Here is a 13,724-nt window from a genome sequence, read left to right as displayed (position 1 = left end):
AGCAGCGCGGGGTAGCAGGGGTGTTCGTCATCTCTGCTCTTTCCACACAAAAAAATACTCTTTTCATCGCTGATGATGAAAAGGATCGAGATTGAGGATTGGAAAAAAAAATGTTATCTCTGACAAAAGGATGCATCTCCTTGCCTTTTCTTCCGAATGGAATAAATGTGGCAGTGGGTGTGATGGAGAGCAAGGACGCACTTCCCGAAGTCGTGTTTTTGAGGTAATGCAGTGGGAGCAACAGCAATGAGAGCTTCACACACTATAGTAGCACCACAGCACTAACATGTTATTGTCAAGTATCTCCCGGGGTTATTGTAGCGCTATCATGTCATTGGCCCCATTCATTAGTGTCTAGAAGAACTGCCATCCGTGTGGTTTGATGAAAATTGACAGGTGTGTGACGCTTAAGTTAATTCGATCAACGTTGATGTTGATTGACACGCATCCTGGTGTTCACGCTCATCGCAAACTCATTCACAGCTTGAATATTATCGCCGCCGCTGGCCAGAAACCTCCTTATTTCATCTTTATATGTTTTTTTTTCCATAAATTTAATATTTTATACCTTTTCGCATCACAGTGTGACGCAAAAAGTAGCGAAAATAGCCAATCTATAAGCTCACAACAGGTCACGATGCGATGCATTATGAGCTTGTAAATCTGTAGTTTTTGCTAAAAAAAAATCTGGGCCCACAGGTTGAGAATCACTGGTGTAGAGGGCAAACAAAAAGGAGGGGACCAAGTACAGAGCCCTGTGGGAACCCAGCCAAAGAAGCACAGTATATAGGGTTTAAGTGCTTAACCCATTCAATCCGGGAACGCATCGGGAACGTGTCATTTTAGATGTCTTTGGCTACTCAAAAATAGCAGATCTACAAGCTCATAGCGTGGCACAGAGTGCCGTGCTACGAGCTTGTAAATCTGCTTCTTTTTTTTTCTTTTTTTATGAAAATGTGTGCAAATCTTTGAATATATATGTTTTTTTGGAAAAAAATATTGCTATGAGGTTCTCAAACTTTTATCATGTCAAGGACCACCCAAAATGATATGTATTTGTCCGTGGACTATTTTAGCTACAAATGTATATATATATTCAAAGATTTGCACACATTTTCACAATGTTTTTTATTCAAAAATAGCAGATCTTCAAGCTATGGGCTTTTGGTGTTCAAATGGTATGCTGTGAACTTGTATATCTGCAATTTTTTAATAGCCAAAGAAACCCAAAGTGGCACAGATGCGTTCCCGGTTTGAATGGGTTAAAATGGGATTCATTCATGTTATCTCGTCTCAACGGCGAACACCTCAGCCGGCGCCATCATCTCAGACACAAAGCTGTCTGCCTGCAGTACGCGGCTGCAAAGGCAGACTGCAGTACATATGGGCTTTTGGTGTTCATATGGTATGCTGTGAGCGTTTCCTTCCCAACCACCCCGACTTCACCTCTCCTGCAAGCAGCGTCAAGAAAGCCTTGTCAGATCTTTAGGGAACACATCTCCACTGCCTGCTACACTGGTCTTTGACGCCCCTCCCGAAAAAAGAAATGTACAACACAAGCCACCGAGTGGCGCAACTCAGCCAGGTTCAAGGACAGTTCACGTGCTCATTAATATTAGCCGCTCAGGGCTGGACCGGGCATCTGGCCGACCATTAATGGGCCGGTGGTCCACCAAACACCAAAAGGTTTTAGAATCATTATAGTTTTCGGGGCTGGGCGGCCACTAAGTGGAGAGAAATCGTGTAATTGGCCCACTGGTTTGTCTCTCGATCTTAAATGGCCAATCCTTCAGTAGCACCGGCCCACGGAGCAGAGAGACATCACATGATAGGCCCACTGGCTTGTCTATCATCTGAATACCAGCCAATCACGGGATACAGTGGCCCAGGAGTCCCACCCAAACATATAACAGATGGTGTACAAGCCCACAACGCGTCACTTGACGTGTTTTGGGCTTATAGATCTTCTATGTTTGGTGTGCAACACCAGAGTCTGTCAGTACAGCAGAGACAGAGAAACAGTAGCCTGGTTCCAAACCATAGACCCCGCCCACTCTCTGAGTGGACTGTCTCTTGGTCTGGTGTTGAAATGTGAGCCTAGGATATCTTCGATACCCTCCAGCACCGTCCAATGAGAGTCGGAGGTGGGGGTGGGTCTAACGACAAACCAATCAGCGAATATCTGCTAAAACAAGCTGTGCGCTGACGTCAGATGTAGGCGGATCCGTGGATCTCTTGTTTATTGGTTTAGGGAAATTCGAATCCCCTCCCCCTTGCAATCGCCGACACTGCAGCCAATTTCAGACTGAAGCTCCACGCAGCTTCAGGCTGATAATCAGGCTAGAGAAACAGCACAGCTGGTTCACACTTGCGGAAGGCAAGTTTAGGAGGTGATGTAGTGAACACAACAGAATGACTATATGCCTTCCTCATCCAACATTAATCATGGATAATATATGACAGTCTTGTATCAAGGCTAGTTGCTAGCTATCGGAAGAATGTTAAACAGCAAACTCTGCATGGTGTGTGTGGTGCGTTGCAAGTAACTATGTCCAGATAGCTAAGGATACAGGATAGGTGGGCACTAGGGACATCTGGGCACCTCGATGTACAATTGGCTATTTTGTCCAAAACGTTAAAAGAAATTGATATTTGAAAAATGGTCTTAAGTAATGTAAAGTATACATGATGTGAACATGCACGGTACATCATTATCAGACTTAATTTATCCTTCAACTTCTTGTATACTGTATGCCCCAAAATGACTGGATAATTAGTCTATAACAGATCAATTCTCAGATCATTATTACCGGTTACATGTCATTGTTCCGACTTCCGACATTACTAACCCTAACCCTAACCGCACACGGAAGCCACGTAGTCGGAGTAGTGGGATGTCGGACTTATGAACACAGTCACCATTATTACCTACCCTTGTTTTCTATACTTTAGCAAACCAGCTAAAGTTCTGATTGCATGCAGACTAATTTTTGCATGTAATCATGTTCATACTTCATTCATAATAGTCCTCTACTGCTCATGTCCAGGTTTGTAATAGGTCCATACTCCCTAGAGTAAGCTAGCTTGCTGCCAGTGCCATGATGTGCTTTAGCCAGCATCCTCCTTATAAGAGCAACACACTCTCCTTGTTTGTGAGTACTGTAGGCTAACTATCAGATTTAGGTTGTGTAGTTGTGTGTGGATTGTGTAGTTATCATTTATTTTACTCAAGGCTCCAGAACATGGAGGGAGGTTTTTCAGTAAAAGCGGTGGTATTCAGGGCATGTGTGTTTGTATGTGGCTCGACGGAGCGGGCGGTAGAGTATCTGCGCGCTGGTTGTGGTGGGCTAGTCTAGGCCAAAAAGTCAGGGCCGAATTTATGTCCCAGTCCAGCCCTGTAGCCGCCTCATGCTGTGTCTTATCAACTGTAATATCTCACCTTGTTTTATTCTCTTTCTATCTCTCTCTCTCTCTATATCTCTCTCTCTCCTTTTATGTAACTGCCAGTTGTTTTAACGGCACGACCGCTGTCTTCCCGACGAGGTGCGGAGGGGCCAACAGCAGCGACAAGGCAGTGTTTTGAATACAATGGAGACATCAGTGTGTGTCTGGAGGTAATTAGGCCTAGCGTTCTCTCCCTGGAAGAAGTCAGATGCACAGAACAGGTCAGAATAACAACAAACGCCTACGATCACCAGGCGGAACGGCGCAGCAGTTTCACACACAGAACATCTCTTAGTGTCTGGACAAACCTTCGTGTCTCACACACACACACACACACACACACACACACACACACACACACACACACACACACACACACACACACACACACACACACACACACACACACACACACACACACACACACACACACACACACACACAGAACAGCTCTTACAGTGTCTGGACAAACCTTCGTCCCCCCCACACACATACATACGCACGCACGCGCACGCACGCACGCACACGCACAAGGACACACGCACACGCACACCCAGGCAAAAAGTGGTAAAAAATAAAACATAATAATAATAGCACAAAACAAAATACATTTGTGGAGATTTTTTTTTATAGAGCTGGTCTGTTTTTTGGGGGTGTGCCTTGGAAGGATTAACCCAATTACTCATTCACTGCCACTGACGTAAAAAACGTAATAAAAAAAAAAAGGTTTTCCTCACACACAACCCAAGATATCGTGATCCGAAGATTTGCTGCTCCATTCACCTCTTGGTTAACTTATTACTTTAAAATCCTGTATCTCGGCTCTGTGTACTTTAGTTTTTACTATGTATTTTTGGTCAAGACATGCTATTTTCAAAGGCAGACAATTAATGTCAACGAGGTCGCGATGACCTCGTTGACATTTGTGAAACCTCACAGTATAACCCTCAGTGATTAGCAACCATCAGGGGATCGATCATAATGGAGATAAATATTCTGTGACTACTTGAAAAAGGTAAGAAAAGGCAGATTCAACAAATCAGTAGTCACTATTTTTCAAAAATAGCAGTTGTACGAGCTTGCAGCGCGGCACGAACTGTGAGCTTGTGCATCTGCTATTTTTGAATAGCCAACGCAAAGATCTAAAATGACACGGATGCTTTCCCGGTTTTAATGGGTTAAAACGCTAAACCATAGTTTAGCATCTGTCATTTGTAAATTGTTTTTATTTGCAAGTTGTGTGTGTGTGTGTGTGTGTGTGTGTGCGTGCGTGTGCGTGTGCGTGTGTGTGTGTGTGTCTGTGTGTGTGTGTGTGTGTGTGTGTGTGCACTAGGCCTGTCCCCGACTAAGGATTTGTTTAGTCGAATCTAATTGGAGACTAATTGCCAATAGTCGACTAAAAAAATTAAAATAAATCTTTCTTTTTTTTAGGGCCAAAATACATTTTATTCTAAAGGGCCAAGTCTACACAGTTTGTTTTGTGTCTCCAGCAGAGTTTCTAGTGTCTCTATCTCTCTCTGGAAGAGGTTGCACATGAACTCTGCAGCCGCACTGAGGCGCTCCAACACAAACAATACCAATACAAAGACGAGGAATAAGAAGAATAAAGTGGAAGTTACGTGTGGTTGCAGGTGTAGACTTGGCCAAAAAACAATTTAAAACATTTTTGGCCATTAAAAAAAATTAAAAAAAATTAAAAAAATTCCCGACTAGAGTCGACTAAGAGACACGCAGTCGACTCGGACCCCCCGCGACTAACCAGTCGACTAGTCGACTTAGTCGAGGTCAGGCCTACTGTGCACACGTGTTTGTTCAAGTGGGTAGCACATACAGTAAGAGTACATATTGCCATGGATGCCAGGGTTTTGAGTGTTATTATTTCCATACGTACGAGAGCTGGGTGAGGTCCGTGGTGTGGAGGTGGAGTCTCTGTGCTACCCGCTCCATCAGCTCCAAGCCCTGGTCATTGGGGAGGTTGCTGTGGGGGGGGGATAAACACACAGGAAGCCAGGTGTCACTTTACGAAGCTTCAGAGCCATGCCGGATACACACGGCAATTCAGCCGTTAAAAAAACACAAAAACAAACACGCTATACATTTTCAGTAAGGGCAGACATTCTCGGTTCAGACTCACAAATAGGTCACTTGCACGCGAGAAAAAGAAATACACGGGATGGTTGAATGAATGAATGTATGTGCAGGCACGTGCACATGTGTGCGCCCAATCAGTTACAGAAGCGCGGGCATGCGCGCACACGCAGGTTTGTATTGCTATATTTCTGAGGACATCAAAAGTTCAGGACGGCATTGAAAATAGCCGATCTACAAGCTCACAAGGCGTCTAGATCGTCTAATTTCTGGTCTGCGACACCGGCATGCAACTAAGTATAAATCAGGCATAACTCCAAACCTGACTCCTAAACCTATAACGTCTTGCGCGCCGCCATATCCCTTATGCCTAATCTTATTAGGCATTTTATTTTATTTTGAAAAACATTTTAAATAGTGAAAATATCAACATCTACATGTTATGAGCTTGTACATGGGCTATTTTAAAATACCAAAAAATGGCCAATACGATTAGGCATTAGGGATAAGGCGCCGCTCAAGATAGGACCCTGAATGTCTAACCCCAACCCCTAAAACCTACAACGTCTATTCTAAATGTCTAATCCTAACACTAACCCCAACCCCTAAAACCTACAACATCTATTCTAAATGTCTAATCCTAACACTAACCCCAACCCCTAAAATCTATAACGTCTAACCCAAACTGTCTAATCCTAACACTAACCCCAACCTGAATCTTTTCCTAATTGTAAGCCTATCACTCCCCAAATCTTTACCATAAAACAACCATTTCTCTTGTGAGGACCAGTACAATTGTCCTCACAATGTCCATTTCTCTAGTCCTACTATACTAGTGGGGACATTTGGCCCTTGCAAGTATAGTAATACAAGTATTACTTACACACACACACACACACACACACACACACACACACACACACACACACACACACACACACACACACACACACACACACACACACACACACACACACACACACACACACACACACACACACACACACACACACACACACACACACACACACACACACACACACACAAAGCCTGGCGCCAAGGGAATGGGGATCAGCTGCCTGTTCAGGCTTGGTAAATCACCTGCTTTTTTCCAGCAATGAAACAAACAATAAGGTGCAAATGGGAACCTGCATGGGGGTGTAATGGCTGCATCATATGGACGACGTGTCTCTCTTTCTCTCTCATCTCTCTTTTTTCTTCATCTACACCCACTTTTTCACACATATAAAACACACCGAACGCACGCACGCACATATATGCCCCCGCACGGACATAATACACATACACACCTGTGCCCGAAAACTAGTTTAAACTGATGCGCAAGCGAGCACGCTCGCTCGCGCACGCCCGCTCGCGCACGCCCCTAGTCCTAACACAGTGAGATGAAAATAATAAGGTGCAAATGGAACGGAGGTGAAGTGTAATGGCGCTCTGATAAAGCCATGCCTCATCTCAGGCTCAGTCCGAGGCTGCTGTCGCGCTCGGAGAGTAGATCGCCAAGGAAATAGACCAAACAAAGGCAATCTGCAGGGCCAATGCGCGGGATAGAGGAAATGAGATGGCCACACGCGCGTGCGCGTGCACAGACACAGACACACACACGCACACACACACAGAGCTGTTTCAGTGCTAACAGCTTAACCTGGAATCGCTGTGACTGCAGAGTGACTCAGACAGGCTGCATACAGAGAAAAAAAGTACGGTTCCTATGTAAACGTCCACAAGATGAGCAGAGTGATGTGCGATTTCATAACCACTGGCAGCGAGACAACCATACTTTCTTCCCTGTAAGAGGGTCATTCTGTTTAAGTGCCACATGTAAACTGTGGAAGGAGGCGGGGGGGGGGGGGGGGGGGGGTTGAGAACCAGTGCTGTGAATGACCGGACAGTGCATCGACCACATGAGCGCAATGTCCCCCGCGGGTTCGATTCCGGCTGGAGACCTGTATGTGTCGTGTGTCCTTCCTCCTCTCTGTTTCTACCCTCCATTACCTCATCTCTCACTGTCCTCTCTGGGGGAAAAAAACCTCACAGGGATGTGGCTTTAAGGCAGTACTGTAGTTCTCAACCTTTTCAGGCTGTGACCCCCCAAATTAATCATATTTGAACTGGGGACCCCCCCCCCCCCCCCACCCTGAAAAGTACTTGGAATGTAGGAGTTGAGGCATTACATTTTCGGTTCTACAGCTAAATATTGTGAAAATAGCAGATCTATAAGCTTGAGCTTATAGATTTGAAAAAGTTAGCGACACCCGCAGTCACGAAACTAGAGGGAGCGTAAACAACAATCTGGTACCACCCACCCATAAAACAAACATGGGCAAATTCTCCTTCTACAGCACGGCCACCATATGGAATAGTCTAACCCCATCCCTCAAAAAAATGCAGTTCGCTGGGCTCATTTAAAACAGCCCTAAAAACTCATCTTTCTGGAGGCCATAAGAGGAGGTAGTACCAGTTTCCCGGTAGACAGACGAACCCCCTCCCATTTTTTCGTATATATATATTATTTTTTTCATGCTTTTTTCTTTTTTTTTTGTACATAGTGGTATTTTTTCTCTGTATTTTTATGTTGATATTTGAACTGTTTGGTTGCTATATATATATGTCTATGAAATTAATTCAAGGACCCCAACGGAAACAAGTCCGCAAGGACTTTTTTGGTCGGACCTTTTAGACAAAAGTATTATAAATGTAACTGTGTTGTTTTACATTCTTTTGCCTAATAAAAAATTCAAACAATCAATCAAAGCTTGTAGATCGGCTATTTCTAAAATGTTTGCCTCTTTCTTATATTATTTGACATTTTGTGTGTAGAAGTACGACAGGAGGTAGCCTAGTATAGACCCCTGGGAGACTCCGGTCAACAGATAGGGTTTAACCACTTAAACCCTATACACTTAAACCCTATACACTTCATTTCTTGGGGTGTCCCCCAGGGGTCTATACTCGTCCCCCTGATTCCCCCCCCCCCCCCATACTGAATCTCTTTGCTGAAAATAGCTGATGATCTACAAGCTCACAATGCATCGCATTGTGAGTGTATAGATCAGCTATTTTCGCTGAACATTCACCTGCTATGACATGCAGAGAACAGGCACACTATGGGTTCATGTGGTTAAAGAACGAGTACGACAGAGAGATATCATCTTTGGCGAGCCTGCCTATTTCACAAACCACATTACTGCAGCTTTTTACCGAACACTTCACATTCCGTGTGTGTTTGTGCGCGCGTGTGTGCATGCGTGCGTGCGTGTGCATGTGTGCGTGGATGATTTTGCTCTGCTTTTGAAGGGGGGGACTAGGGAGGGTATCTGTTTTTTCCCCTTTCCTTTTTTTTTTCCTTTTTGGAGAGCTTTTGAAAGTTAATGATTCGCCAAAGCGATTCCAGACACGTTCGCCTCCCTCGAACGCAATTTCTAGCAACTGGAGAGCGCCAGGAGTGACTTGGTTGTTGATGCTAGCACTTTTCCCCTTGGCTTTCTCTCTCTCTCTCTCTCTCTCTCTCTCTCTCTACCTCCCCTCTCTCTCTCTTTCTCTCTCTCTCTCTACCTCCCTCTCATCCATACCCTCCACTCCTCCTGTCTGTAACCCCCCCACCTCCTCCCTATTCCCCAAACCCCTGCTACCCCCCCCCCCCACCCACCAGCACCACCACCACCCAGGCACCACAATGTCAGGAGCTGTCAGATAAGCTGGTTAGTGTAGCCTCACTGCAGGGGTGCGAAGGAGTCGGGGATAACAAGCGTGCAATCATGAGGTCTGCGGCAAAAACGCACAGACACACAAACCCTACAGGCCCCGCCGCCGCAGGTCTCACTTAGCTGGGGACGGGGCGGACGGGCGACTTGGGAGGAAGATGAGCCAGAGGATGAAGCTATATAGGGACTGGAAGGTGACCCCTCTTCTCTTCCTTATTCTCCCTCGACACACACACACACACACACACACACACACACACACACACACACACAAGACACTTGCCTGTCGCAATGTTGTGTGTCTTAATCTCCCCTGCGTGTGCGTGCGTCAAATGTTCATGCGAAGACGGCGCAAATGTGTGTGTGGCAGTATAAGGTGTCAAAGACACCGGGCTCCATCGGGCCTGTGTCAGAGCGAGCGGCTGTTGAACAGGTGAAGGACAACCCACTGACACCGGACTTGATAACGCCATAAAGGGATTTAAGACAGGGCCACAGGCGAAAACACAGTCGATAGGAACTTATCTTCTCCGCTGAGCCCCGTGAAGAGAGTGAGAGAGAGAGGGGGGGAGAGAGAAAGAGAGAGAGACACACACACACACACACACACACACACACACACACACACACACACACGCACACGCACACGCACAGAGAGAGAGAGAGTGGGGGAGGAGAGAGACTGCCCTTCATGACACACTATCATCATTATAGCTGTAATACCCACACACTGAGGGAGTTATCATGGCAGCTATTGTAATCTGGTGTGATGCGTGTTGAGGATTTCACACTGCTGTATTCTTTTCCATAAAAAGACATGTGTGGGAGGTTTAGACGGGCAGAAATTGTGTTTCTATAAAACGCAGTTTCAATTAACAAAACGGAGACAGACATAGGATTTGTATTAAGGTATTTAAAATGAGTCTGCCTCGAAGCACATATACAAACACAAAACAGCTGACGATGAGTACGTTGAACAATAAGCTATCAGTTACAGTATATTACTAATTTGGCGGGCTAAATGTTAACAAACAAAAACACATTAGCAAAAAATCTAATTGTGGCTCCAATGTGGATCTCAGACTTCATGTGTCCAGCCTAGGGCGTCAGTCATGCATGACGTCAGACATCTGACAGTGGTTCTCAACCTTTTGACCCCGCAAAATGATCATATTTGAACTGGGGACCCCCCCAAATAATCAAATTTGAACTGGGGACCCCCCAAAATAATCATATTTGAACTGGGGACCCCCCCAAATAATCAAATTTGAACTGGGGACCCCCCAAAATAATCATAATTGAACTGGGGACCCACCCACCCTGATAAGCACTTGGAATGTAGCAGTTGAGGCATTACATTTAATTTGACTTGGTTTCACAGATAAATGGAACCGAGTCAAACAAAATTTCACAACAAAATTTCACTCACAACTCACAAGAAAGCTTGTAGATTTTCAAAATGTTTGCCTCTTTCTTATATTATTTGACAATTTGGCCAATGTTTGACCAGTTTTTATAGTATAAATTGTTGATTACTTTTGATGCAGTAAATAGTCTTTTTCTTTAGATATTAAAAAGGTCTTAAAAGTCCTTAAATTGTCACTTCACTGTCATCTGGGGACCCTGGGGGTCCCGGCCCACAGGTTGAGAACCACTGATCTCTGCCATATTATGTCTATCATTTTGTCTATGACTCTGGTGACTGAATTTCCCTCACTGGTCTGTCTGTCTGTCTGTCTGTCTGTCTGTCTATGACTCCACATTGGGGTAATGTTTCAGCCTGATCAGAGTCCCATTGACTTAAAGTTAAATATTTCAAATATTTCAAACATGTTTTTTTTTTAAATAATAATAATAATAATAATAATGGAGGTACTTCTGTGGCCTACCGGCAATGTGTGCAAGACATTTGGCGCTGATCAGTCCAAAAGATTGCAAGATTAGCTCCGGATACACATGATACACAGACCCTCTTCTAGACGGTTAGTCTCCTGCATGCAGAACCACACCACATCCATCCCTCACTATACAGTGCACTATATAGTCACTACGCCATGCTGTAGTGGTGTCTGTATGTAAACAGTACGGTAGTGATTATTATTATACCACAAGAAACCGAGAGGGAAGGTCCGTCGGACCGATAGTCGGTCGGTCCCATATATGGACATGCTCGTTGGTTCTGGACAACTGTATCTCCTTATATGCAGTATATCCAGTATATAGGCGTATCGATCGCATCGGCGCTTCTGGACAACTGCCTATCCGACCGACTTGACAACGGGCACGGAGGTCACGTCCTCGGCAACGCGCGCACCGAGTTTGAAGTCGGTCGGTCGGACAGTTCTCGGGATAAACTGCAGACACACGGACACACAGATGGAAGAGATTTCACGCATCTATAGTAGGATATACAGTATAGTGGACTCATCCAACAATGTATCGTGAAGAGTATGGTAAAACCTATATCATGGGTATTCAAAAGGGTCCGCGACCCCTCAGACATATTTAAATATGTCTGTAAATATCCAACAATGTTTTTTATGAGATGGTAGGAAAGCTGAGAATGATGGCATAGGAGGAGCACTTGTAACCCTGTAAATTATTATCTCAAAGGCCCCCCTCTGTACTTTTTGTCATCCTTCTACCATCTTTCTTCAAAGCAATTAGTAAAACCAGAGAGAGATGCTTTAAAAGTGTCCATAAAACACATCTCTTACTTTTGCCTCCTTTCTTCCTCGTCTTTTCTCTTTCTAAATTGGCCTTTGATGGCTGTAAACTTCTCATTGGTACAGAGAAGTTTAAAAAATATATTTTTAGGAACACCCCTGCTCATCTATTCTCTAAAACATTGCAGTGCTGGCTGCAAATATCAGTGACCATGCCTGGGTCACAACATTCACACATCTGGCAGAAATAGTTTCTGAGATCAACACACTTGACAATTCTATGAAGTTGAGGGACCGAGGTCTGTAGTGATATTTCCTATAGCAGGGGTCTTCAACACGGGGTCCGGGACCCCTAGGGGGTCCTCAGAGTACTACAGTTACTACAGGGGGTCCGCCAAATCTTTGTGTTATGATTTTTTAGTTTTTTACCTTAACCACTTGAACCCTAATATCCCTTTTCTGAGGAGAACTTGAGCCGAAAATAGCCGATCTACAAGCTCACAACGCCTCGCGCTGCGAGGCGTTGTGAGCTTGTAGATCTGCTATTTTTGGCAAAGAGGTGTAGATGGAAAAAAAGAGCAGACCAAGAGAACAAAAAAAAAAATCTGAAACACAAATTTCATACAATATAGAGGGGGTCCCCGCTTCATCTCTCTCTCAGCTAGGGGGTCCTTGGCCTGAAAACGTTGAAGACCCCTGTCCTATAGCCTAAAGTGAAAAAATATATATATACATATATAATCATGAAGTGAAACTACTGGTTATAGATAGCTCACATCTGAACGCTACTCACTCAGAGTTGGTGATGATGTAGCCAAAGTGTCTGTCCTTCCCCCTGCTGGAGAACTCCTTCACTCCAATGTGCACCAGCTTGACCTTCATGTTCTTCTTCTCCGGCTCCTCCAGCCTGCCTTTCCCCTCCTCCGCCATCCCCTGGATCAACTTCTGCACTCGGGACTCCACCGCCACGTCCGGCGCCTCCACCTCCCCCATCACCTCCCCTTGTCTCATGGTCGAGTCCGCCTCCGCGGCCGCCGTCTTCCTCTTCTCCCATGGGTCAGCCACAGGAGGAGAAGCCTGGCCCTGGGTGGTCCGACTCCGGACATTCTCCAGTCCCACCGTTCTCTGGCCGGCAGCGCCAGAACCCGCCGGTCCACCACCGTTGACCTCTGCTGGACCGTCCGCTGCCAGGGGGTCACCGAACGGCTCCAAGTCGAGGTAGTCCAGCAGCTTGGAGAGGAAGGCTGCGTCCTACAGCGGACAGATAGATATGTACATATTTTACCAGCAGTTTTTTCGATAATATTTCTTTCTTCTTCATCATTATGTTTTACCCCAAAGTTTTCTTTTCTTGTACAAGAGCCTATTCATTTCTCTGAAAAGACTGTGTCATTCTTCGGGTCGAATACCAAGCTCTGAAAAGTTTATGGAATTCAGTCTTACAGATTTGAATATTGACCTAAGGTCCCCATGCCATTCAGCTGGTTTGTTCATCTACCAACAGATGCAATCATTGGCTTTACAGCCTTACTAAATTATATGAAATGTTTCATTTCATTTAAAGACCATCATTGCTTCAGCCTGTGAAGATTACAAAAAGATCCATTCAGATTAATTTGAGTTGTTGACAGTTCAAAGAACAAAACATCAGGGTCCGAAATTATTTAAAGTACATTAAAAGCTCATTGCAATTATCATATTACATTCGATTCCCCACGTCATTAATGATAAATGTTAGCTGGCAAAAACTTTAAAAATCACATCTTATTAAAACTTTGCGTCTGAAGGTGAATAAGTCTTTCTC

General features: G+C 44.8%; 1 protein-coding gene across 1 annotated transcript in view; it reads right to left on the bottom strand.

Annotated features, from left to right (window-relative positions):
• ptprn2 (protein tyrosine phosphatase receptor type N2) overlaps window positions 1-13,724 on the bottom strand; it is a gene marked incomplete at its 5' end in the record, with an annotated part of 195,280 nt that overhangs the window by 128,244 nt on the left and 53,312 nt on the right. The window contains 2 exons of the mRNA XM_080417441.1: window positions 5,336-5,422; window positions 12,714-13,171. Of these exons, the coding sequence (XP_080273567.1) occupies window positions 5,336-5,422; window positions 12,714-13,171 (545 nt within the window). The remainder of the gene's footprint in view (window positions 1-5,335; window positions 5,423-12,713; window positions 13,172-13,724) is intronic.

Source organism: Gymnoscopelus braueri (genome assembly GCF_963280865.1).
Source record: "Gymnoscopelus braueri genome assembly, chromosome: 21".
In the NCBI taxonomy this organism is placed as follows: Eukaryota; Metazoa; Chordata; class Actinopteri; order Myctophiformes; family Myctophidae; genus Gymnoscopelus; species Gymnoscopelus braueri.
The sequence above is the reverse complement of the archived record's forward strand: the minus strand, read 5'-3'. Positions and strand labels throughout refer to the sequence as shown.